General features: G+C 42.7%; 1 protein-coding gene across 4 annotated transcripts in view; it reads left to right on the forward strand.

Annotated features, from left to right (window-relative positions):
* LOC102457693 (lysosomal acid lipase/cholesteryl ester hydrolase-like) overlaps positions 1 to 26,302 on the forward strand; it is a 136,957-nt gene that overhangs the window by 105,689 nt on the left and 4,966 nt on the right. For all 4 annotated transcript variants that reach the window (XM_075935088.1, XM_075935087.1, XM_075935086.1 and 1 more), the window contains 9 exons: positions 6,000 to 6,074; positions 8,334 to 8,447; positions 8,706 to 8,823; positions 17,415 to 17,613; positions 18,861 to 18,970; positions 21,597 to 21,733; positions 23,175 to 23,321; positions 23,470 to 23,541; positions 26,148 to 26,216. In XM_075935088.1, the coding sequence (XP_075791203.1) occupies positions 8,343 to 8,447; positions 8,706 to 8,823; positions 17,415 to 17,613; positions 18,861 to 18,970; positions 21,597 to 21,733; positions 23,175 to 23,321; positions 23,470 to 23,541; positions 26,148 to 26,216 (957 nt within the window). In that variant the 5' untranslated portion in view covers positions 6,000 to 6,074; positions 8,334 to 8,342. The remainder of the gene's footprint in view (positions 1 to 5,999; positions 6,075 to 8,333; positions 8,448 to 8,705; positions 8,824 to 17,414; positions 17,614 to 18,860; positions 18,971 to 21,596; positions 21,734 to 23,174; positions 23,322 to 23,469; positions 23,542 to 26,147; positions 26,217 to 26,302) is intronic.

Here is a 26,302-nt window from a genome sequence, read left to right on the forward strand (position 1 = left end):
CTCTGCAGTTTAAATGTAGTAAGAGCCGGGCATGCAGCTAGCCCAGATCCTACTACATTTAAACTGCAGAGCTGCAGCAAGGGTCACTCCTGGACCCGGTGTAAGCAAGGACTGAGCCGGACTTGCTCAGTCCTGGCTTGCACCAGATCCAGCAGCCCTGTCCATGCCAGCAACCTCTTTTGTGGTGACTGGGGCTGGCCACAAACAGAGACTGCTCTAGCAGCAGCCCCTGTCCATAGCCCCCATCCACCTGGGATTTTGAGGGGAAACAATCCATAAATACTGATAACGAAGGGCTGTAGATATGAGATGGCTCTTGGCAACAAGAGCTGTAACCACCTCAAGGTAGAATTTATTGCTGAAGTGTGCACCAAGGAGCAAAAGACTTAGGGAAGCTTCTGAACATAGGGCGGTGCACCCCCAGGTTTTGTACCCAGCATCTTCATTGCTGGGTCATGCCAGAGTGTCAGCTACCATCCCATCCCTGGGGGCCTGTAGCCAGACAGGAACCCACCTGTAACATCCATTTTTGCTTTCCTGGAGCATACAGGGCACACAGAGCAGAAGGCCTGGATATGCAGGCTGCTGCTGTGACCGTGAATGGCTGTAAACAGAGATATGCCAATTGCTGACCAAGAGGCTGCCAAGGAGTGCCCTTGACTTAACCCATATTGATACGAACACACAGCCGTCCACGGGGGGAGGAATCTCTTGCCCAGTAAAAAAATGTCTAGTACTCACAATTAATTTACACTTGCAAGAGAGATAACTAAACTTGAAACTTGCTTGTAAGAACTGGCGCCACAAAACGGACCAGTACAATTTGGCCTCTTAGATAAGAAAGAGGATACGGGCCCCCAGGGGTATAAAGATGGGTCCAGCAGCACATTTACTCTGAGTGTCAATCTACCATCTATCTGCTGGTCGGGTTAGGTGTTTGACCTCCCGAGGTTCCACGGGGACACCTACCTTGTATTCGTCTTTCCTAGGAATTGAGGGACTGGCCCTGGCTTGACCCGCTGGAGTCGAGAGGCACAGAAAGGGGTAAAAATTGTACCTGGATGTGGTCCTTTTTCTTAAGTGTACACATAGACTTAGAGCTCCTTAAAGATTAAGCTGTCACTTGGTACCATTATTTCTATTTTTTTATCTTTATTTTCTTTGTAACTATTTTTTTTCAAGATCTATATTTGCTAGCAGTTAAGAAATAGAGCAATAGCCATTGTAACCATAAGATCTGTATTTGCTAGCAGTTAATTTGCTAGCAGTTAAAAAAGAGAGCAATAGCCATTGTAACCATATGCTTTATAAGTCTTTTTAATAAACCTGTAACTGTTTAAGTTTTAACCTGATTCCTTCAGTTGCTGTAACAGAACCAAGCACAATTTAAAAGAACTTCAGCTCTTCATAAGGAAGAGCTTGGACGTTTGGATTTGTGTCACTCCCAGGTGACAGATCCATTGGGGCATCTCTCAGTCTTTCCTAGACTGCCCGCTGCGAAGGAATCTTGTATTCTAGCAGCTAAAATTTGAGATGTAATAGGCTCTTCCTATAGGCCCATGGCGCACACACACACACTGCCCTGACCATTGGCTGACAGGGCCCCACTGTCACCTGAACTCCACTGAAGGCTCCAGAGTCCGAACTGATGGCATCAGGATCCAGGTCACTGACCCTGCCCACTCAGAATTCCAGTTGCTGGCCGTGCTCCTGGGGGATCCACTGCCTCCGGGATTCCAGATCCAGGGCTCTGCTTATGTTCCCAGTCTGGAGCTGCACAGCTTCAATTCCTGGAAAGATACTGGAACAGATTATTAAATCAGTTTTTAAGTGCGTGGAGGGTATATGGTTATAAGGAATTTCCAACAAGGATTTATTGAGAATAAATCATGCCAGACCATTCTAATTTCCTTCTTTGACAGGTTATTGGCCTAATGGATAGGAAGAAGCTGTAGATTAAGTGCTGTGGGAAGTGCAGCTTCAGCAACAAGCTACTCAGTCAGGGTATGTCTACACTACAGTGCTAATTCGAACTAATTTATTTCAAATTAGTTAATTCGAAATAAGCTAATTTGAAATAATGCATCTAGACCCAAAAACTAATTCGAATTAGCATTTTACTAATTTGAAATAGCACGTCCACATTGAGTGGACCCTGAATCGAAGGTAAGGCTGGCCGGAACCAGTGCCAAAAGGGCATCAGTGTCTGACTTAGTGTGTGGGGCTGCTGCTTCAGGCTAGCTGAGGGCTGTGCTTAAAGGTACCCGACCACCTATCTCGGACAGACAGTTCTCAGGTTTCTCTGCTTGCTGGTCCACCTCACTGAGGGACAGCAAAGCATTCGTGTCTTGGAGTGCTCTGCTTGCCCTCACTCGGGACAACACGGCACTCTGCAACATGGGAACCAGACCTGTCACTGGGCATGCCAGTGCATTTCGTGGGGTCGTTGCCATCTGCCCGGCTGCACTGTCTGCAGGCTGCCATCCGGGAGGTCCATCGAGGGGCTGTCAGGATCCAGGGGGCCCTGTGGGAGAGCTTCCACCCTGACGAGCGCTAACAGTCTCCCCGGTCTGCTCCACTGGGGGCTTGTGCCCCATTCCTCCCTCTCGTCCTTTCACTTACCCTTCTCTAGCCCCCCCCTTCCTGATGTCAAATAAAAGACACGTATTTTCAAAAATAACAACTCTCTTTATTCAACACAACTGGGGAGGGGGAATGAAACTGTGGGGAGATGGGGGAAAGGAGGCGGAGAGGGCAGGAGAGAGGGTGGGAGAGGGGAGGGTGAAAACTGGGAGGAGGGATCTGGAAGGGGGAAGCAAGGGGAAGAAGGGGGAGGGGAAGCTCTGGGATCAGGGGTGGGAGTCTCGCTGGGCCAACTGCCTCCCAGCACGGCGAGGGAGGGGACCCCGGCGTCCTCGGGGGAGATGAGGTGGAGAGGGGAATGAGGTGGGAGGTGTGGAGATTCAGGAGGAGGGTGTGGAGGTTGAGGAGGAAGAGGTGGGAGGGGGGCAGGAGTGGGAGGAGGGACAGTTGTTGGGGGGGCAGCAGGCGCAGGACCGGCACAGGGCACCTTGCTCTGCAGCAGGGCCTGCAGGTGACAGTTCCTTGCTCGGTCCTCAGCAAGCTGCTCCTGGCAGAGCTGCAGGTCTTCCTGCATCCAGGCCTCAACAGTCCGGTGCAGGGCCCCTAGGTGCTGGTCCCAGAACTCCTGCTGTGTGGTGGTGGTCTGGAGCAGGCCACGGGTGCGGGAGCATGGCCCAGGCAGGGTGGTGCGCCCTGCACGAGCAGCTGGTGCAGCTGTAGAGAAAGAAGAGAAGTGGTCAGTTCTCCCTGGGGACACAGTGGATGATGCCCGGCCCCCTCCGCCCCCCCTGCGACGTGATGGCGACTGTGCCCTCCATCGTCGGAGCTGCTGTGCTTGCACAGAGGCCATGGTCAGGAAGACTAGCTCTCCCCGGGACTGGGAGCTGCCCCAAGACTGCACCCGTGCCCCTGTGCCGTGTATAGTGCGGCCGGGGCAGCGGGGAGGGTGGGGGGGGGGGGTAGATGTCCCCTTCCTCTATGTAGAGGGTGTGTGTGAAGGGAGGACGTCCTGCTGGGTCCTGCCCTGGGGTCGGGAGCATGTCAGGTCTCTTCACACGTGTGTGCCTTTTGGGCCACGGCCCCTGGGTGTCACGCAGCTGGAGCCACCTGCCCAAGGGTGGCATGGCACATGCTCACACGTGCACAGGTGGCTGTGTGATCCATGGGAGGCATGGCCCACGTGCGCGGTCCCTGGTCTCCCTCCCCGCCTCCTCTCCCCCCCCCCCCCTGGGGCAGGGGACAGTACTGGCACTTACCTGATATGGCCTCCCTGGCCAACCCTGCCGACTCCAGTGCCGGGACAGCTGGTGGTGGCCCCTCCGGTGCGCCTGGGTCAGGGCCCTCAGCTCCTGGCTCACTGCCTCCCGGGCTGGCGCGGACCGCCCTGTCCCCCAGGAGTTGGTCGAGGGCGGGGAAATAAGGGCAAGTGGCCGCCCCTGGTGGCCCTGGCATACGCTTGCCACAGCTCTTTGACTTTCAGGTGTACCTGCTCCTGGGTGCGCCTGTGTCCCTTTCGGGCCATGGTGGCTGCTATGCGGCCATAGACGGCTGCGTTCCTCCTCCTAATGCGAAGATCATGGACGTTGGGGGCCTGCCCCCAAATCTCAATGAGGTCCATGACCTCCACACTAGTCCAGGAGGGTGCGCGCTGTCTATGGCCCCTGAGTGCTGGGGGACTGGGCGGGGGACGGCAAGTGCCGTCTGGCCAGAGTCTACCCCTTTAAGGGCCCCGGGGCTGGGGGAGAGGAGAGGAGCTCTCCTGGTTTGGCCCAGAGTGGCCACCAGGGCAAGCTGGGAAGGGCTAGCCTCCAGCTAGTTTGAATTAAGTGGCTACACAGCCCTTAATTCAAACTACTTAATTCGAACTAGGCATTACTCCTTGTAGAATGAGGTTTACCTAATTCAAATTAAGTGTTCTGCTATTTCGAATTAAATTCGAAATAGCGGTTTGCATGTATAGCTGCTATTAAAGTTAATTCGAACTAATGACTGTTGTAGTGTAGACATACCCTCAGGGCCAAAAGGGGACTGCATAAAGAAGCAGTTCTGGATATTATCAGGGCAACTAACTTGTATGTTTCCTTATCAGGTTTAGTCAGGATGATGTATCTGAAAGGTGAGCTGAGGAAGGACCCAGAAAGAGCTACGCAGTGGTCATGCATGCTTTATCCTTCTCAGGACCACTGCTATGTTCTGGACTCTAGGATCATCTAAAGGTTCATAGACCACTGCTACCATATCTCAGTTTATTGCCTTAAGGACTTCCAGCGTGCCAAGGTCAGGAGGGCACTTGACCGAGCTCATGAGCAGAACCATTTCACTCCACATCCTGCGGACAGTCTATTGAAGGCAAGTGAGCTGGGAGTTGTTGATGACACCTATGTTCCCCTGAATGCTCACATGGTGACCCATCTCTGAGTGGTTTGGACAGGGTCTCACAGGAAGCCTATGTTTTGTTAGTCTATAAAGTGCTACCAGACCCTTTTTTTTTATAGTAGAGCCAGTTACAGAATCTACATACACTGAATCCTAGTACAGTGCCTTGCCTTAAACACAAGACCTGTCTTCCTTAAAATCTACAAAACTTACACCGAAACTCTGTATTTTAGTACTTAGCCTTTGGTTAACAAAAACTGTGAGGGTAGGCAGATAATATTGTTGCATATGCACTATCCATCAAATAAAAGGATATTTTATGAATAATAGTCATATTCTGTCACAGAGTCTGTATGTATTTTATAAGAAATGGTCCAAAAGCTCTCTCCAAGTGCTCCTGAGAAATAGGTTTTGCCTCTGAAAGCATGTTTGCAGTTAAAGATACTGACCAAAAAACTTTGTTATTGATTTACTCCAAATAATATGTTTTGGATATTTGTTTCCATGCCATTTGACTCCTAACTATATTCTCTTTTAATAAATATTTTCAAAAGCATTATTGAATAGAACACTTGTCTTGCAGTAAGTTACTGCTTTCCCCTGTAATAAATGGAAACTCTAACAAAGGTAGTGTTCTTGACAAGCTAATTGGCAGCCTACATTATTAGGGCATACTCATATCACTAAAGAAAATCATATGAAAATATTCATAAATATTTGCAGGTGGGAGAAATAGAATTTAGAACAATCTGTTCAAGCTGGTGTTCTGACTATAATTAAACTTTTAAAGAGTTCTAGACAACCTACATGTGTAACAGTCAGATGGAGGAATTATATCTCTTCTTTCTGTCCTGTTCCTCTCCCCTCCTTCTTGGCCACAGTTCAAATGCTAAGAAGGTCTGGTTAGTAAGAGAGACCGAGTGCTGTAAACCATGCTAGTTGTAGGTGAAGTCTAGTTCCCCAGTGCTATATACTGTCACTGTTCCTTTTTCTCTGATATCCTACAACTTAACATAGCTTTTGCAGTGTGTTTGTCACAGGTGCTGTCATTCCCTTCAAAGGAGCTATCATCCTCCTGTCTCTACATGCAGCTGGCAACCTCAGCTTTTCAGGTGGTAAGTCTAGAACCAGGAAAAATAATTTGGAGATAAGCTGTTAATAAAGCAATAGAATGTGTGTGATACTTGTTCTAATCAATGCACCCTTTGTAGGATGTGTTCATCCAGTGTAATGTGTGACTTACACTTACATCAATATTTATAGATGCTACATTATAACTTGTAGCACATTCTTGTATCACTTTCACTATAATCACTGGCACTTTAGAGAAGCCTAAGGTAGACCACACAATGGGTTTGTTTGTTTGTTTGTTTGAGTCTTTTAAGTAAGTGTATTGACTTGGAAGAAATTGATTTTTATTTTTTTTAATACTTTTAACATGTAATGTCAACATTTTTAAAGGTTTTATCAATTTAAATTTTGCACAGTTGCACAAAATTATGGGGTTTATGCATTTTTTCAGTTTTTATTAATTTCCAACAACTGTGAAAAATTAAACTATGGAAGGGAGTCAGACAATAATTATAGCAGATGTTGCGATTCAAGTGTTAAAACTTTGTAATAACACAAATTGTCAACATCACATGTCAAAACATGGAAATTAAATATCCTTTAATCACTTCTAATAAGTTTTCAAACAGAATTTTTCTTTGCTTATATGTAAATTTTCATTATCAGTGGAAATATTTTTGTTTGTATAGTTCTGGTGAAATTAATGTTTATCCACTGTTACCAATACAAATCTAATCCTTCCAAGTCTCAAAATAAAGCCCCTTTTTTTGTTTGGGCTATTACCTCATGTATTGAGTTGTTCAGAGTCAGATTATTTCTTTTGTCTCTAACTGCTGGGCAGACTTGTTTAGTTGTTTAGTTAACAGAAATATTTGTGCACACAGGAGATTGATGCTTGTAACATTTCCCTTTGGTTGTGTGCAGACTTTTCCATACTATCATAATAGCACTGTTTTTAGAGAGAAGTAGAATCAGGAGAGATTGATCCTAAAAGGAGCTGTTCTGACACTTAATGCTGATGGAAAATGTACATCTATCTCTTCTGTGCATTGATGGGAGAAAGATCACTTCATGATCTGATTAGTGGACGAGAAACGTAACACAAACTTACTCTAACTACAAAAAAGTGGCATATCCCATTCTCAACTGTTGGAATGTGTGCAGCAGTAGGTAGGTCATCCTGGCACATCAAGTTGCACTGGAGGAATGTTATTCACGCGAATGCTTAGTAACATCACAAGCTAAGTCTTTTTTGCCTTACTCACATTAGTAGCATCATTGGCTTCAATAGAACTACTGCACGTGTAAGCATTTGCTGGAGTTCCTGCTGGCTATGCCATGTAGCATACTATGAGTAAACTTGTATTTATTAACAAATAAAAATACATGTGCCCGCAAAATTACAATAGATAACCTTTAAAGACAGTTACATACCTACTAATTTTCTGTTATTTGAAATGTCATTGTGGACCATCTTTCACACAACGAATGATGAAAGTTACACATTTTCCTTGCATCTGATTTTTTTTTCTGCCAAATACCAACAGTGATTAGTCCAACAAGGCTTCTCTCTGGACTGTATTGCTTAAACAATAGATTGGAAACAGGGCTCTTTTGGGGTTTAATGACCAGATAAAAGGAATTTAACTTGAGATATATTATACAATGAAAACAGAATTAAAAATCAGGGATATGCCGATTTATTTGAATCCACTTTGCAATTTCAGATGGTATGTGCAGGGCATTGCTAGAGAATTGTCCTGTATGCTAGCAACTAGTATTTCTGGAACTCTTCTCCACTTAAATTAAGATAGAGAATAATCATGCAGCCATTATATATGGATGGGAGGGCTTTAAAACCTGCTGGACATCAACTGTAAGTAAATGCTGGACTCAGCTGTTATTATTGCTGTTAGAGATAGGGGAAAAACCAAAACCTGAGGATCCAGTGACAGACATCAAATGCTGAATTAGTTTTGACCCAGCTCTAATTGGTTTCTGGCTCAACCCCATCTCTAAGCCATTTATTAAGAACATGTAATGAAAGCATGCTTATCTACGCTTTGCTTCTGCATTTGCTGAATCTTGCACTATATTGATGTTTGTCTGAGGTTAGTGTCCTGTCAATTAACAACTGGTAGAATAAGCATACAGAAAGCAGGACATTATTCTGCTGCATTATTCTCAAGGGAAAATATTATAAATGTGAATAATAGTAAATTACGTGAAGTCATAACTGATTCAGTTTGTGTAAGTTGCCCTTGATTTTGATAGCATTAACACAGTGCATATTTTTTCCTAAGTGACACAAGATGTGGCTGGCTGTAGTTGAGTCATGTTTGATCCTTGGAACTGTATCGGCGCAAAGATTTGTTGGCAATAACATCCCTTCTAATCCTGAAGTATTTATGACTATTGTAAGTAAAGTGAGAGAGAACTTCTGTGAAGCAGTGAAATGTTGCTAGTAGCTCAAGATGTAAGTCTCTGAATTAAACTGATAGAGCCTATAATAGATTATGCCCCATAGTTCAGTATTCCTTGAAATATGAATCCACTAGAAACTACTTCCAGTTAAAATCCTGAGTGAATACATGGCCTAGGAAAGCCTTTACAAATTGAAAGCCTATTGGCCATCTGACACCAAACTCAAAGCCTTTGTTTTTTTTTTCCTGCAGAGTGAGATCATCACCTACTGGGGATACCCAAGTGAAGAGTATGATGTTGTGACAGTAGATGGTTATATACTTAGTGTTAACAGAATACCTCATGGGAGAGTACCTGCTAGCAACACAGGTAAAATTGCATCTTCCTGCAGCTATGCAGTAAGTCAAACAGAAATCAATTTTACATTTTAGTCCTGCCCCAGGACTTGTGGAGCACCAATAGTAGAACTTCCACAGAGCACTGAGAGTGGGGGAAAAAGCAGTACTGAAGAGTTCCCATACCACCCCTGTGATTGTATCCAGCCAGAGCCACTGGATCTCAGCCTTCCCCATGCTTCTGGGTGCAGAGAAAAGAAATCTGGGCCCTTGTTAGAGAAGTGCTTATTTCGTGCTTATTTTGGTCCATCAGTCTTCACATGGGTAACTGGTCTCACACTTGGTCATCTGTTTTATCTGTATGATCGCATGGCCTAAAACAAAGCATGTACAGCAAATAGCTGAATGTTAAATTACTTGCCTCATTTACTGTGGTTAGGTTTCTAATCTCTGTTGCATAAATTCATCCTTGAAACACTGAAAGTTTGTGATCGATTGTTGCTTTAAACGTTTATGAACCGAAACTTTTTTTATTATGGAAAATCAATATTCATATTGTCGTTTGACTTAAGGTAGGATGTCTAATAGGAATTGTTTTGGAACAAGATTCCTCTGAACTGTTGGTTTTTGAAGAGTAAATGACCACATGCATTCGTTCAAACAAATTAATATGAAAATGGTCAGGAGGAGAAAAGTTTTTTACATCTTGTACTAAACCAAATCTCTCCAATCTGCATATGCAGTCTCGCAAGGGTTCAGCATTGTCCTTGCAAAGTATACAGGTACACAGGTAATATGTTTTCCCCCTGATAATTCCTAAAGCAAAGGTAAATGGTTCTGTTTTTTATAAAAATGGGAAGAAAATTCTTCACTTTAAAGGCCACAAGAGGACAGCAGAGTGTGTATGAGGACGCAAGAAACTAAAGATGCAGGTGAGGATCTTAGCATAGTGAGAAGACCAGGGAAGGAGTACTGTGTGGAGAGGGGAAAGAGGAGAGAGAAAGTGGGAGGGAAGAATACAAGTGAAATAATGAGGAAGGAAGAGAGAGAGAGATAGCAGGAAAAGAGTAAACAAAATTGACAAACTGAAGGCAAGAGAAATGAAAAGTTTCTGCCTGTAGGTAAGGACAACTAAGTATAAACCTTTGTTAGTACTAACTATGTTGGTCATGAAAAAAGAGGTCAAAATTACTAGAGTGCCACAGTTGGAATCCAAATGTTGAGATCTAAATCAGTTGTCCTTCCTAGGGCAATATGATAGAATCATAGGACACTAGAACTGGAAGGGACCTCGAGAGGTCATCGAGTCCAGTCCCATGTCCTCATGGCAGGACCCAGTACCATCTGGACCATCCCTGATAGATGTCTATCCAATCTGCTCTGAAATATCTCCAGAGATGGAGATTCCACAACCTCCCTAGGCAACTTATTCCAGTATTTAACCACCCTGGCACTTAGGAAGTTTTCTGTAATGTCCAACCTAAACCTCCCTTGCTGCAGTTTAAGCCCATTGCTTCTTGTCCTATCCTCAGAGGCTAAGGAGAACAATTTTTCTCCCTCCTCCTTGTGACACCCTTTTAGATACCTAAAACCACTATCATGTCCCCTCTCAGTCTTCTCCTTTCCAAAATAAACAAGCCCAATTCTTTCAGTCTTCCTTCATAGGTCATGTTCTCTAGACCTTTAATCATTCTTGTTGCTCTTCTCTGGACCTTCCAGTTTCTCCACATCTTTCTTGAAATGTGGTGCCCGGAACTGGACACAATGCTCCAACTGATGCCTAATCAGTGCAGAGTAGAGTGGAAGAATGACTTCTCATGTCTGTCTTACAACACTCCCAGAATTATTTTGCTTTTTTTGCAACAGCATCACACTGTTGACTCATATTTAGCTTGTGGTCCACTTGGACCCCTACATCCCTTTTTGCAGTTCTCCTTCCTAGACAGTCGCTTCCCATTTTGTGTGTGTGAGAGTGATTGTTCCTTCCTTAGTGGAGTACATTGAATTGTCCTTATTAAACTTCATCCTATTTACCTTAGACCATTTCTCCAGTTTGTCCAGATAATTTTGAATTATGACCCTGTCCTCCAAAGCAGTAGCTTATTGCTTATCCAGAAGAATCACCAGCCACAAACCTAAAACAGAGATCACCAGTCTGGAGGAAGGGTTTGTTTGTTTGGTTTTGTTTTCCCTTTCAGCATGTAATTAAGGAGAAATCTTTTAGGGCCTCAGAAGTGTCACTGTGCAAAAAGAGATGATGCAAATCAAAGATGATCAAGAGATACAAAGCAATGTTATTAGTGTTTGGCAAGCTGCGTTCTTATAAAGTGATTATTTAATATGGTTATGAATTTATTTGTAAATTTATTTAGAGCATCTAGACCATGGGTAAGAATCTCATTCTAATTTTAAATCTAAATAAATGAATGTTACTAATTAATATTTGCATTTTGAGGTTTTGTTTTTTCCATTGTACTCTGAGAGATGGCATGGTTAAATGAATCCATCAGGCGGTGCTGTTGGATTGAAAATAAGCATGTTGTTGAGGTAATAATCAGCTACGTCAAGGGGATAGTGAAGAAGTCTATGATGGATTTTAATAATTTTTTATAAAAGTTTCATAACCGTGTCTGAAAGTTTTGGTTGATGTTGTAATTTAACACTTGCTTTTGTAATGTGAAAACCCATTGTGATTGAATGCCTAGGGTTAGGCCATACTGAAAATGTCACATTCGGAACAAACTGCAAGAAATTGGTCAGACAATTTCCCAAAAACTAGTGGTTTATTTTATAATTAGATTCACCAAACCAGTAACAAAGAACTTCAGTATCACCACACTTGTTAACAAGAACTGAAGCATAGTCCTCCTCAGATATGCCAGCCCATGGTTCTCATCTCGACAAGTTGGTCTAATATAGTGAGTGGTTACTAAAAACACATTTAATCATAGAATCATAGACCACTAGAACTGGAAGGGACCTCTAGGGGTCATTGAGTCCAGTCCCCTGCCCTCGTGTGTCAGTCTTCCATTTCCAAGGGATCAGACATTTACCCCAGGTCAATAAGTTTCAAAACCAAACCATCAGCCAATCGTTAGTAAACTTAACTCAAGATTTATTAAGAAGAGTTAAATGGTTAATAGATCATATACATGTACATAATTACAAAGTGCTTATCAGGTTTGTAGCAGTGATGGAATAGTCTGCTACTTTGTAAAATTCTCTCTGGAATTGGCCAAACGTATTAGTCATTAGTCCTTGTCCAAAGCTTCATGATAGAATTCCAGTCCAGAGAAATGAAGCAGGAAATTAAGATAGAATGGCCATGTTCCAACTGCAATTTATATTCTTTGCCATATGCATGGAAACTCACTATCTCAAATAAAGCTTCCAACCCCCCAATATGGCAAATTACAGGCCCAGGGTGGAATTCAGGGTCACATGAACATAGCCCATGTCCTTGCATGGTTTGCCATTGGCTCCTTTCAGTCTGAGGTATTTGCAGAAAGACTTGCTGAGCAGGGGGAGTTTCTTCTGTGGGACATTGTGAGAGCTGAATGTCCTTATTGGGCTAGCAACATAAAGCTGGCTAGCCTTGATGTTAACCTATCTATGAGGAGTGTCATCCAGGAATATAGCACATGATTAAGATACAAGCCAGTAATCATAACTTCAAATGCAAAGATACTTGCATATAAATAGTATTACAATATATAACAGATTGCGATGTTTTTTACATCAATACCTTGGATGAAGTACTTTGGCAAAAATCCATTGCAACTTTGTAAGAATGGTGACTTTATTAGTGCAACAAGTCATTTTTATACTACATCCCACCCATCTCTAGAACCCTACCAAATTTACATTCCATTTTGGTCAATTTCATGGTTATAGGATTTAATTTTCATAATTTCAGCTATTAAATCTGAAATTTCACAGTGCTATAATTGTTGGAATACTGACCCCAAAAAGGAGTTGAGTGGAGTGTGTGGGGTTACAGACTTATTGTAGGAGGGTTGTGGTACTGCTTCCCCTACTTCTGCACTGTTGCTGCTGGTTGCGATTATTGCCTGCAGAGCTGGACAGCTGGAGAGTGGTGGCTTCTGGCCAGGAGCCCAGCTCTGAAGGCAGAGCCACTGCCAGCAGCAGCACTGATATAAGGGTGGCATGGTATAGTTTTGTCATCCTGACCTCTGCACTGCCTTCAGTGGTCAAAAAGTGGTGACTGTAGGCCAGGCACCCACCACTGAAGGCAACAGTGCAGAAGTAAGGGTGGCATGGTACGGTTTGGCCTTGCTTGCTTCCATGTTGCTGTGGTAAGACGCTGTCTTCAGAACTGGGTCCTGGCCAACAGTTGCTGCTTTTCAGACACCCAGCTCTGAAGACAGTGCAGAAGTAAGGGTAGCAATACTGTGACTCTCCTAAAATAACCCTGCAAGTGCCTGCAAATCCTTTTGGGTCAGGACCCCCAATTTGAGAAATGCTGGCTTCTACTGTGATATCTGTAGAGCATAGGGTAAAGGCACACAAAAGATCAGATTTTGTGAGAAGAGACCAGATTTTACAGTCTGTAGTGCATTTTTATGGCTATGAATTTGTTACAGCCCTAATCATGTCATCGGTAATCAGCAGATAATAGTCCTCTCCTTGGGACATAGCTTCAAAAGGCTGGATTGTTTTTGTCCCAAAAAGTGCGACCTTGTTTTGCACATTGTTCAACATAGTGTTTTGATAACCCAGGCCTTGTATCTCCTCTTCCTCCTAGAGAGGTTACCTATAATCCCAGGCCACAATAATACATACACTTGAATACAATGGACCCCAAAGATACTAAAACTTAATTCAGTAAGATTGTTTTCAAGGACATTGCAGGAAATTGCCATATCTGTCACAGTCACACTAGAGAGGCAAGGATGCAAGTGCAAGGTAACGTATTTTTATTGGACCACCTTCTGTTGGTGAGAGGGAGAAGTGCTTCAGGTGTGGGAATAGTGTTTAGCGTGTCACTGCTAGATATAAGACTGAACAAATAATTTAACATAAGTAGTTAGCACACATTGTAAGTGGCCATGTGAATGATGGTCCCTTAGAATATGTGGTAACTTGAAAGCTTGTTTCTCTCGTCAACAGCAGTTGTCTCAGTGAAAGATAAATTCTTCACCCTCCTTGTCTCTCCAATATCCTGGAACCAACATGGCTATTCCTGTGTCTATTAACAACAGTATTTAAAAAATGTATCTGTTTTCAAATGTGGTTTTGGCTTGTTCTGATGGTTCACTGTATTTTTAATTTTGTATAAAACTTCTCTCCTTTCTCTCCTTCCATCAATTTCATTTCTGCATACTTAATTTTGAATAACTGCAATTATTTGCAAAGTAATCATTTAACTAGTATCAATTGTAAATAGACCTTTCACTGTTTAGCTCTCCACTCTTTAATTTGATAGAACAGCATATGTTAAGGACTTAAGCTCTATCTCTTTTAACTGCTTTGGTGGGCTATCATGAGTTGGTTTACACAAACTGTTGCAATGGTATTAGGGATGGGGAAGAAGGAAAGGTGAGCATCTGTGGAAGGACAGTATGTGCAGAGGCAGGAAAGTGAATGGTGCTGGTGCCAGCTTGGTCAAGATCTCGATGAAGGACAGAAAAGCTCTTAGGAGCAGCATCCCCTTCAATAGATTCAAATCTCTGTGTTCTCTGGCACCATATCTTGTGCAGTAAAACAAATTGTCACTTTCCTGCTGGGCTTGAGCTGCTAGTTGTTTTCAGGAGGGCACGGGGAATGCTCCTATACCTGCCACTATACTCTGGACACAAGGTCCAGTGATTGAAACATTGATCAAACTAGAATTACTTCTAATTCTGGTATCCATTGGTGTAGGTGCAGTCAAAGGTATCCATGTCAGGGCTCTTTAAGGAAACAGTTCTGACATGCAGTAGTATAAAGTGCTCTGGCACTGACCGCATGACACTTAAAAAAACATTAGTTAATGTTATAGAAATGGTTCCCAAACCTTTTTCCCCCAGGAACTCGTTGGCATCTTACTAAATATTGTGGACCCCTTTCATTTCTGGGACTTTCAGAACACATGGTGCATCAGAGGTCATGCTGTGCAGAGGAAGCCATTTTGAGCACAAAATGGTGTCCTCCAAGTGTCAAAAGACTTGGAACAGTGTTTTAGTGTATACTGCCTCCAGACCATAACCCATCAGAGCTCATGGCAGACTCACAAAGGTCTGGGGACCCTATTTTGGGAACCACTGTATTGTAGTAATGATTAGGAGGGGAATGAACATAACCACAAAAGGGTAAAGTAGGCCACAAGAAACTCTGGGAATTAATGTGCATTGTGTGGAGAGGCTGTGGATCCAGTAATCAGAATGAAACTCACCTAACTGGTATACCTTTACAGGCATGCACTGCTTAGAGCTTCAACTACACAACAAATGTGTCTTCTGGCAATCAAATATAATAGGACTAGTATTGAAGTACATCCTCAGTATACATTTAGCCATGGTAATTATAAACAATTCCCTTAAATCAGGGGTGGGGAACCTTTTTTGCATGGGGGCTGCTGACTCACAGAAAAATCACAAATAAAAAGCAAAAAACAAACCCTCACTGAGGGTATGTCTACACTACAGTGTTATTTCGAAATAGCTTATTTCAAAATAACGCATCTACACACAAAATGCATTTTGAAATAGCATTTTGCTATTTCGAAATAGTGTGTCCACACTGAGTAGACTCTGAATCACATTTAAGGCTGGCTGGAACCAGTTCCGGCAGGGCACCAGGTCAGGACTTACTGTATGGGGCTGCTGCCTGAGGCTATCTGAGGTCTGTGCTTAAAGGGACCCCCCTGGACAGCCAGTTCTCATGTTTCCCTGCTTGCTTGTCTGCCTTGATGAGAGACAGCAAAGCATTTTGTCTCTGTGTGCTCTGGTTGCCCTCACTTGGGACACCACAGCACTCTGTAACATGGAGACAGAGCTGCACCTGGGCACTCTGGTGCTTCTTTTGGATGTGTTGCTGTGAGCCTGGCTGCACTTTCTGCAGGTTGCCATCTGGGAGAGCCATCGGGGGACTGTCAATATCCAGGAGGCCCTGTTGGAAAGCTTCTACCCTGAGGAGCACTAAGAGCCTCCCCGGTCTGCCCCACTGGGGGCTTGTGCCTCATTCCTCCCTCACGTCCTTCCACTTACCCCTCCCTAACCGCCCTTCCTAATGTCAAATAAAATACACGTATTTTCATGAACACAAACTCTCTTTATTTAACCAAACTGAGGGAGGGGGGATGAAACTCTGGTGAGACTGGGGAAAGGAGGTGGAAGAGGGGAGGAGAGAGGCTGGGAGAGGGGAGAGGGAAATCTGGGAAGAGGGAGCTGGAAGGAGAAGCAAGGGGAAGAAGGGGGAGGGGAAGCTCAAGGTTGAGAGTCTCGCAGGACCAACTTGATTTTCATGGGAACCTGCTCCTGGGTTCACATGGGGCCTTTGGTGGCCAGGCTGGCAGCTATCCTGCCATAGACGGCCGCATTCCTCCATCTTGTGTGGAGATCATGGACATTGGGGGCATCCCCCCAAACCTGAATAAGGTCCATGATCTCCACCCTGGACCAGGAAGGCCCTGGTAGGCTCCTGGGAGCTGGCAGACTGCTCCTGGGAAGCAGTGGAGGGCTGGCTGCCAGTGGCTTGTTGGCTCATGTTTTGGGGCCACTGGATCAGGGACAGTGACTACCCCTTTAACGGCTCCAGGAAGGGGAGGAGGGAGTGTAGTGTTCTTGGTTGAGGCTGGAGTGGCCACCAGGGCACCCCGGGAAGGCTCTAGGCCCCCTATTTGAAATAAGTGTCTACACAGCACTTATTTTGAAATAGCTATTTCAAATTTGGCGTTAATCCTCGTAGAATGAGGTTTACCAAATTCGAAATAAGTGCTCCACTATTTTGAATTTATTTCGAAATAGCAGTTTGGCTGTGTAGACGCTTGGAAAGTTATTTCAAAATAAGCGATGTTATTTTGAAATAACTTTGCTGTGTAGACATACCCTGACATTGCCCCTGCCTGAGAAGGAAAAAGATATTTCTCACATTCCCCTGGCACACCAGAGCCTGGAGGCAGTGTGTGTGTGCGGGGGGGGAGAGGGACTTAGGCTAGAAGATTTTGTGTGCTCCAGGGATAGTGGGGAGCTGGAGCACCAGTATAGGCTCCCCAATGGTGGGGGGAAGGCCTGAGCCTCAGGGGCTGGATCCAAGCAAGCCAAGGGCTGCATCCGGCCCCCAGGCCTTAGGTTCCCCACCCCTGCTTTAAATCTTCCCCCATGTGTTCCATATTTAGGAATGATAGCATTTGAGAAACATATTTTTTCTATAAAATTGTTCTTTAACACGTAGTAATACAAGTGAGATCATTCTTCCATGTTTTCCTGTTATAAGTGGTGTCCTTATGAAATTCCACATTACAGTCTCTGGCAATTCAATTTAATCCCTCCCTAGCCTAGAACTGGATATTGGAGTCAGGAGTTTAGCTGTTGGGGCATGAGTATCATTTTGTTCTAAATGTCACAGAAGTTTTGGTTGTGTGTAATATTCAGTCAAATCTCTCTCTCTCTCTCTCCCATTCAGGTCTGAAGCCTGTTGTGTTTCTGCAGCATGGTTTACTTACAGATGGTAGCAACTGGATCACTAATGTGGCTAAAAACAGCCTGGGCTTTATTCTGGCAGATGCAGGCTATGATGTTTGGATAGGAAATAGCAGAGGGAACACCTGGTCTAGAGGTCACAAAACTCTGTCAGTGCTCCAAAAGAAATTCTGGGCTTTCAGGTAGACTATAGTTTGGGAAAAACCATGTGACCAATTTGTTTTATGTTTGTTATGAAAGATTTCACTACTTCAGTGAGAAATGTATAATGAATTAATTTAAAACACCAAAATGTGTCCACTAATATTGAATGCCCAGTTTGACAATTCCACCTGGATTTTTCAGATATGTTAGACACAGCCGGTTGACTTCAAGTCAGGTTCATTTGTAGATGATAAGCATCTAAGAAAATCTGGCACTTGATACATAAGAATATGTCCCTAGAATTAGTGGACACACTAGAATACATAGGTGTTATATTTCGTTGTGGCATGCTTGGCGTTCACTAGGAATTACTAAATTATCTTGAGTACAGGATAAATTCAGTGAAATCAAATGCCTTTTTAACTATACTATGAACTTACCAGAGGACAAAAGTTCAGCATGGTCTTGCTACAATATCTGACACGGTCACTGTCAGACATCACCTCCAAGGACTCTGTTTAACCAAAGCTGCAGCTAACTTGGTTATAACAGCTTTATCTCGAACAACGAATCATCCTTATATACAGGACGGCCTTGCTATGAGTCCAAGATACATTCCAAAAAAACTTGGAATTATAGTGAAACAACTTAAACCGGGGATTTTTTCTCTCTGCAGCTGACTTCCATTTGCACAATTTTTTTTTGCATGACTTAAGAGTAGGGAATGAGAGGACTTATAATACATCAGTTCCTACAAGTGTCAATGACTTTAGTGTGGAACGGATGTATACTGGGGTGACTTATAGTGGGGACTCCCTGTAGTGGAAAAGGGTTTAAACACAGTTCCTTACCTCAGTTTCTGGCCCAGTGTGGATGGGGATATAAACATTAGTAGCAGTTTTGGGGAACAATATGGAAAGTGAATATGCTATGCCTGTTCTGTGGTTCAAAGATTTTTTGGCTGTGTCTAGACTGCCCCCTCTTGCACAAAAAATATGCAAATGAGGCAAATATCACCATGCCTCATTTGCATAATTAATGAGGCTCCCCTCTTGCGCAAGAACTGTTCTTCCTGAAAGAAGGAGGAAGAACGGCTCTTGCACAAAAGCCTGTTGCACAAAAACAGAGCCTAATTAATTATGCAAATGAGGCATGGCGATATTCCACGCTTTGCCTCATTTGCATATTTTTTGTGCAAGAGGGGGCTATATAGACATAGCCCTTGTGTTTAGAAGTAGACATTTAGCTCTATTTCACTTCAAGATGGTACTCTTTCCTTTTGTAGCTTTGATGAAATGGCTAAATATGACCTTCCGGCAGTGATTGACTTTATTGTGAAGAAAACTGGACAAGAGCAACTGTATTATGTTGGCCATTCACAAGGCACCACTATAGGTAAGTTAAGGGAAATACTGTGTATCTTTAAGTCTGGAAATAGCTGTCCATTATAAGCTAGATCTCTTCCCTCCACTGCGACATACTCATCTATAGTGCACATATGTACCATTTTCCAGTTCCCTTTGTTTCTGCTGCAGATTTCACAGGCAACCAGAAGACAATTTTTAAGGCAATGTCATGTCCTGGTCACTGTTATCTGGAATTCATATTCTGTTCTTTTCAGAATTGCATGTCATCAATCATTCAATAACCCTGATGCAACTGGAGTATGTAGTTAAGATGCACACCAATGATATATCTTTGGCCTGTCCACATTACGAAGTGCATTAACAACATCTTTCAACTAGCTCTTTATGAAATTCTCAGAGAGAGAAGGAGCATTGTATTTGAATGCCCGTGGTTTACTTTGGCCAACTAACATATTAATATACCATTGCCTTGTTTTATCTCAGATCTAGAACAGGATAGTAGCTGTGTAGTGAGCTGGGGTGGCCACTCACTGACCCAGAGGAAGAAGAACCCATCTCTGAGCCCACGTGGGCTGAGCCGGGTGTGGCTTACCCCTTTAACTCCCCAGAAGCCAAGGGGCGGGGCAGGAAGGATAAAAGCCCAGCCCAGGAGCTCAGAAGGGTCCCAGCCACTGGAGGAAGCAGAAGCCTGCCCTGAGCTCTCACGCCAGAGGTTGAGGACTGGTCTGGACCGCCAGGGCCCTGCTTTGAAGAGGATACCTTCTTTACCCTACTTGAGGGGTCAGATGGCGATGACCACGAGAACCAGCAGCCCGTGGGGGGTGGCAGGTAGATGCCTGAGGGGAGTTAGGAAGTGGCCCTGGGGAAACCGGCAACTCTCAGGCAGACCTTATAAAACTTTAGGGTGTCAGTGTGTTGCAGACCCCAGTGGCACCAAGGCTGCCACTGCTAGGGCCTTGGGCTGGGACACGGTGGAGTAGGGAGGGCCTACATGCCCCCTGCCATCCCACATACCAGATAGCAGTCTCCCCACTCCTCGCTCATGCTGGGGGAACTGTGTTTTTTGACTGTCCTCCCCTGAACTAGGGCCAGGACCTTACTAACTGTAGGATTGAGTTTGCTTTGCTGCCCTGTCCTGAACCGAGGCTGGGTCCTTGCTGATTGTGGGACTGAGTTTGTGTTGCTGGCTGCCCTGTACTCAGGGCCCGGGGTTTGAAGGAAGCTGCTAGACATTTATTTCCAGGCCTGAGCACAGGTCAGGGACCCAGGACTCAAGGCAGCCAGCTTACAAGCTGTTATGTAGTAAAATAAACCATTTTTATCTTTGAGAGGCCAGGCTCTTAGAAATTCAGTTAAAGGTTTTTTTGATGGACAGTAGGAGCCCGCTCGGCATTACAGTAGTTATTTGGGTTCTTCAGTGCTAACAAGAGTGATAAACACTTAATTTATGTGCTCACCAAAGTAAATCTGAGCCTGGCAATACAGAAGAAGGACATATGGGGCTATGTCTACACAGCAGTGGTAAATCGGAAAAAGATATGCAATTTTCAGTATGCAAATTGCGTATCTTTTTCTGATTTACTTTCACAAAAAGGCTTTTTTTTTAAAATTTGGTGTGTCTACACGGCACCAAATTTCAGAAAAAAGTGCTCTTTTGACACATCCCTTGTTCCTTGTAGAACGAAGTTTACAGGGATGGCGAAAGAGCACATCCACTTTTTCAATATTTTTTCCGGTATCCCAGAAAAGCACTGAGGTCTAGACGTAGCCTGAGTGAGGAGGTTCCATTCTGACAGTTGTTTTTCTAACATAATCACATTTTCTGAAATCTAAAACGCACACTCAGGATGCTACTTTCAAATCATCAAAACTTTGTTTTAACACAGTGTTCCATTAAGCAAGGGAAAGGCATTACATTCAAGTTAAATTCACATGAAAAAAGTTTCAGACTGCAAGTGTCATAATCTCATGCTCAAGCTTCAAAGGGAACTTGCTGGTTTTTGAGTCTTTTGAAAATTGCTCCCTTGCTCATCACTTCAAGGTGTGGCCCACAAATGCCGCTACAAAATATTTATATTAAAAACAGCTTGGCTACGTCTACATTGGCATCCCTTTCCGGAAAAGGGATGCTAATGAGATGAGTCGGAATTGCAAATCCGCGGGGGATTTAAACATCCCCCGCGGCATTTGCATTTACATGGCTGCTGCCTTTTTTCCAGCTTGGGGATAAGCTGGAGAAAAGCGCCAGTCTAGACGCGATTCTCCAGAAAATAAGCCCTTTTCCGGAGGATTTCTTATTCCTACTTTCAAGAATAAGAAATCCTCCGGAAAAGGGCTTATTTTCCGGAGAATTGCGTCTAGACTGGTGCTTTTCTCCGGCTTATCCCTAAGCCGGAAAAAAGCGGCAGCCATGTAAATGCAAATGCCGCAGGGGATATTTAAATCCCCCGTGGATTTGCAATTCTGACTCATCTCATTAGCATTCCTTTTCCGGAAAGGGATGCCAATGTAGACGTAGCCCCTGTGTTTCCAATTGATCCTTTAAAAATTTTCAAAATGTATGTTCTGATTACAGTTTGTAAATAGTTTTTACAAAAAATAAACGTGTTTTAGCTCCACAGTCATAACTTGGACATCTCTTTCTTCATTTTCAGCTTTCATAGCATTTTCAACCATGCCCCAGCTGGCTCGAAGAATCAAAATGTACTTTGCCTTAGCTCCTGTAGCCACAGTTAAATATGCCAAATCCCCATTGACAAAGCTTGCATTGCTTCCCAATTCAGTTATCAAGGTATGTGATTTCTTCAGACAGAATTTGCCAAAGTTAGTAGGAATTTTTGGTGAGGATTCTAAAATGAGTTAAGGAAAGCCTTATAATATTCAATTATTTTTAGTATACATCCTGCGCCAGAGTTAAAGCTAGTCCCATATCTTAATCCATAATCTGTGTTTACTGTGCCAAAATTTATCCTTACAGTATGATATGGCAGAATTAGAAAACCAATTAGAAGGATAGGAAGACTTCAGTGCCAGGGGAGAATGAAAAAATCTTGGACTAATCAGAGAGTGTATGAATAAAAGGAGAAATGAGAATCGCATAAAATAGTAAATGGTGTAGAGGTAGTAACAAAGCATTACTACTTACCCTTTCTCGTAATACAAGAAAAAGATAGCAGTCAGTAAAACTAAAGGGCATCAAATCTAAAATTGTGAATTGAAAAGGTTTAGCAGCATTCCAAGTAAGTTTTAGATGTTTCTATGGGTAATAAGGATATCCAGTTATTCTAGGTAGGATACAAAATAAGGGATATCAGTCTTATTGCATCAGGTCATAAACTAATCATGAGTTGGCATGAGTCTAGAAGTTACTTCCCCCACTGGCATGATTCTCCATTAAGAGAGTTTTAGTATCTTCCTCTGAAGCCTGTGTTACTGCAGAGACCAGTAACTGGATTAGTTGGACCACTAGCCTGATCTGGCACAATAATGCCAATAACTTTTTCCAAGAGAATGTCATAGAATCATAGGGTGTGTCTAGACTACAGAGTTTTGTCGACAAAAGTGGACTTTTGTTGACAAAACTATACCTGCATCTACACTACCACTGAGTTCTGTCGACATAACGTCGACAGAACTCAGCAGTTTTGTCGACGCTGGTAAACCTCATTTTACGAGGCATAATGCCTTCTGTCAACAAAGTTCTGTCGACAGAAGGTGTTATTGCATGTAGGGTTGTGTGTAGACTGCAGGGTTTTGTCGACAAAGAGCGTCTAGACTATATCCAGTTCTGTCGACAAAGCAAGCCACTTTGTCGACATAACAGTGTAGACGCAAAGGACAGTGTAGATGTAATAACACCTTCTGTCAACAGAACTCTGTCGACAAAAGGTGTTATTCCTTGTAGAATGAGGTTTACTACCATCGACAAAACTGCCGAGTTCTGTCGATGTTATGTTGACAGAACTCGACGGTAGTGTAGATGCAGGTATAATTTTGTCAAAACTCTGTAGTCTAGACACACCCTAAAAGAAGAATTCTTAGCAGTGAGGACTTTTGGACTAGGGAGTTGCCTTCCAAGTGGTAGAACCAACCTCACTTGATTTATTTAAATGTACATTGAACACTACATGTCCCCTATATGACATCTGAGTCCTAGTATTAATAGAGGGAAGGGAAGATTTCATTTCCGATTTGTGTAACTGTAATAAATAATTTTTGTTGTCATTTTACAGATTTTATTTGGCGATAAAGATTTCTTACCCCACAATTATTTTGGTGAAGTGGTTGCTAATTCATTTTGCAGACAGGATATATTAGCAGAGATTTGTGGTAATGTTCTGTTTGTGCTGTGTGGATTTAATGAGAAGAACTTAAATATGGTACGTATAATCTACGGTTATTTCTTGGGTATTTTTTTTGAAAGTCTGATTTTTTTCTTGAAATTATCTGCATTGATTTGTGATAAATAAATAAGTGGAGCCATTTCCAAAATGAAACTTCTTGTGAAATATAAATGTTTCTTTTCAGAGCCGAGTAAATGTGTATACAGCACATTCCCCAGCTGGAACATCCATACAAAATATGATTCATTGGAAACAGGTAGAATTTCAGAAACCTAAAGTGCTCTTTAATCATAATGTGACAGTAATATGTGGTATTTGGCCATCAATCCATTTTCAATCTTCCATACTATTCTGTCAGGAAACACTGGCATTCAGAATAAACTATCAATCTAGATGGCATTGTACATGGAAAGAGAACTTTACAATGACATTGAAGTATTTTCAGAATAAATTTCCAATCCAGATTGCATTGTTTCATAAAGAAATTAATCCTATTTTTAATGGCACGACATAGTATATTTTGCAAACCAGACCCTTGTCAGTATCTTAAAAATATCTTATATGTACAGCAACTTTACAGGGCAGCGCTGCTATTAAGGCCGTGTCTACAGTTACCTGAGTGTGAAGCTGCTGTGATCAATTTAGTGGGGATGGAGTTAGTGGGTCTGGGGATGACCTGCTAAATGAACAGTAGAGCACTGTTTGGTCAACTCCAGTAGTCCACCAGAATGAAAAGAGTAAGGTAAGTCAACTTGAGAGTTTCTCCAGTTGACACAACATGGTATAGACCAGTGTTTCTATATACTGTAGTATAGACATGGTATAGGCCAGTGGTACAAGTACTATGGTATAGACAAGTGGTATGAGTACTTTTAGGGGTACTCAAGAGAAGTCTGGGGGGTACGTCAATTCAACTGAAATTTGGAGAAAACTGAATTTTTGTTTTAAGTTTTACAGCGCTTTATTATTTTTGTACTTTTTACACCCAAAAATTTCATTGCCCGCCTGGCTACGATTAAGTTGTTTAAACAAATGTGTTGCAATGCTAGAAAAAAATGTTGTGTGTCTGAAAACTGTAGGTACTGGGGGTACTTATAATATTTTTTAAAGGGGTACTTTATAAAAAAAGGTTGAGAAACACTGGTATAGATACTACAGTAAATTGACATAAGATACATTAGCTTCAGTTACATTATTCGCATATAGCTGAATAGCACAACTTAGGTGCACTTACTGTGGAAGTGTAGACAAGGCCTTAGGTTTCTCTTTCCTTGAGTAAGATGCCAGCCCACACACTTTAATGGGAATGGGGAAAACAAAATATCATTTTTTTTCTGTCTGTCATGCCCTGTGTGTGTGTACATATGTGTGTGTGTGAACATATGTGTGTGTGTGGATGGATGGATGTTGTATAAAAATATATAAGAACGGCCATACTGGTTCAGACCAACGGTCCATCCAGCCCAGTATCCTGTCTGCGGACGGTGGCCAGCACCAGATGCCCCAGAGGGAGGGAACACAACAGGTTATCCTCATGTTATCCCTCTTCTGTCACCCATTTGCAGACAAACAGAGGCTAGGGACAGCTTTCCTACCCATCCTGGCTAATAGCCATTGATGGACCTAACCTCCATGAATCTATATAGCTGTTTTTTGAACCCTGTTAAAGTCCTAACCTTCATCACATCTTCTGGCAAGGAGCGCTGAGTGAAGAAAAACTCCTTTTTGTTTGTTTTAAACCTGTTGCCTACTAATTTCATTTGGTGATCCCTAGTTCTTATATTGTGGGAATAAGTAAATGACTTATTCACATTTTTTCATGCCAGTCATGATTTTAAAGACCTCTATCATATCCCCCAGTCTCCTCTTTTCTAACCTGGAAAGTAAAAGTCTTTTTAATCTGCCAATATATCTTTTTTGAGATGAGGCAACCACATTGGTATGCAGTATTCAAGATGTGGGCGTACCATGTTTTTATACAGAGGTGATAAGACATTTTCTGTCTTATTCTCTATCCCTTTTATGTTTCCTATCATTCTGCTTGCTTTTTTGTCTGCCGCTGTACACTGAGTAGATGTTTTCAGAGAATGATCCACAATGACTCCAAGATCTCTATCTTGACTAGTTGTAGCCAAATTAGTCCTCATCATATTGTATGTATAGTTGGGATTATTTTTTCCAATGTGCATTACTTTACATTTGTCAACATTACATTTAATTTGCCATTTTGTTGCCCAATCACTTAGTTTGGTGAGATCTTTTTGAAGCTCTTCACAGTCTGCTTTGGTCTTAACTAACTTGAGCAGTTTGGTATCATCTGCAAATTTTGCTACCTCACTGTAAACATATCGCTAAATCATGTATAAATAAATTGAATAGGATTGGTCCCAGGACAGACCCTTGGTGGACACCACTAGTTACCTCTCTCCACTCTGAAAACGTACCATTTATTCCTACCCTTTGTTTCCTGTCTTTTAACCAGTTATCAGTCCATGAAAGGACCTTCCCTCTTATCCCATGACAACTTACTTTACTTAAAAGTCTTTGGTAAGGGACACTATAGAGGTGTAGTAGACATGGTGTAACCACATCCGCTTGTGGCTATATGTCTGTTGTAGAGCACGCGTGGTGCTTCTTCCATTCATTACAGTTACCTCAGAATATATGTGATAACCTTGTTTTCCTTCAACTGCTGTCTGCCTATACTTCACCCCTCAGATTTTTAAAGCAGTTGGAATTATTAGTTTCTACAGGTGGAAAAAAACTGCAATCATATGAAGTAATGAACCTATCTTTCCCTCACAATTATGCTAATGTTGTTCATTAAAACTATGTACATTTGATTTTAATGTTTTAATCTAGGCAATTAAAAGTGGTGAATTTAAAGCTTATGACTGGGGAATCCTGTCCAACTATGTGCACTATGATCAGGTATGAGGAAAAAAAATTTCTCGTATTTAAAAAAAATGGAGAGGAGAGGGAAGATAATTTAAGAACCAAATTCAAAATATATTTGA

This window comes from Pelodiscus sinensis, chromosome 8, assembly GCF_049634645.1.
Source record: "Pelodiscus sinensis isolate JC-2024 chromosome 8, ASM4963464v1, whole genome shotgun sequence".
NCBI lineage: Eukaryota > Metazoa > Chordata > Testudines > Trionychidae > Pelodiscus > Pelodiscus sinensis.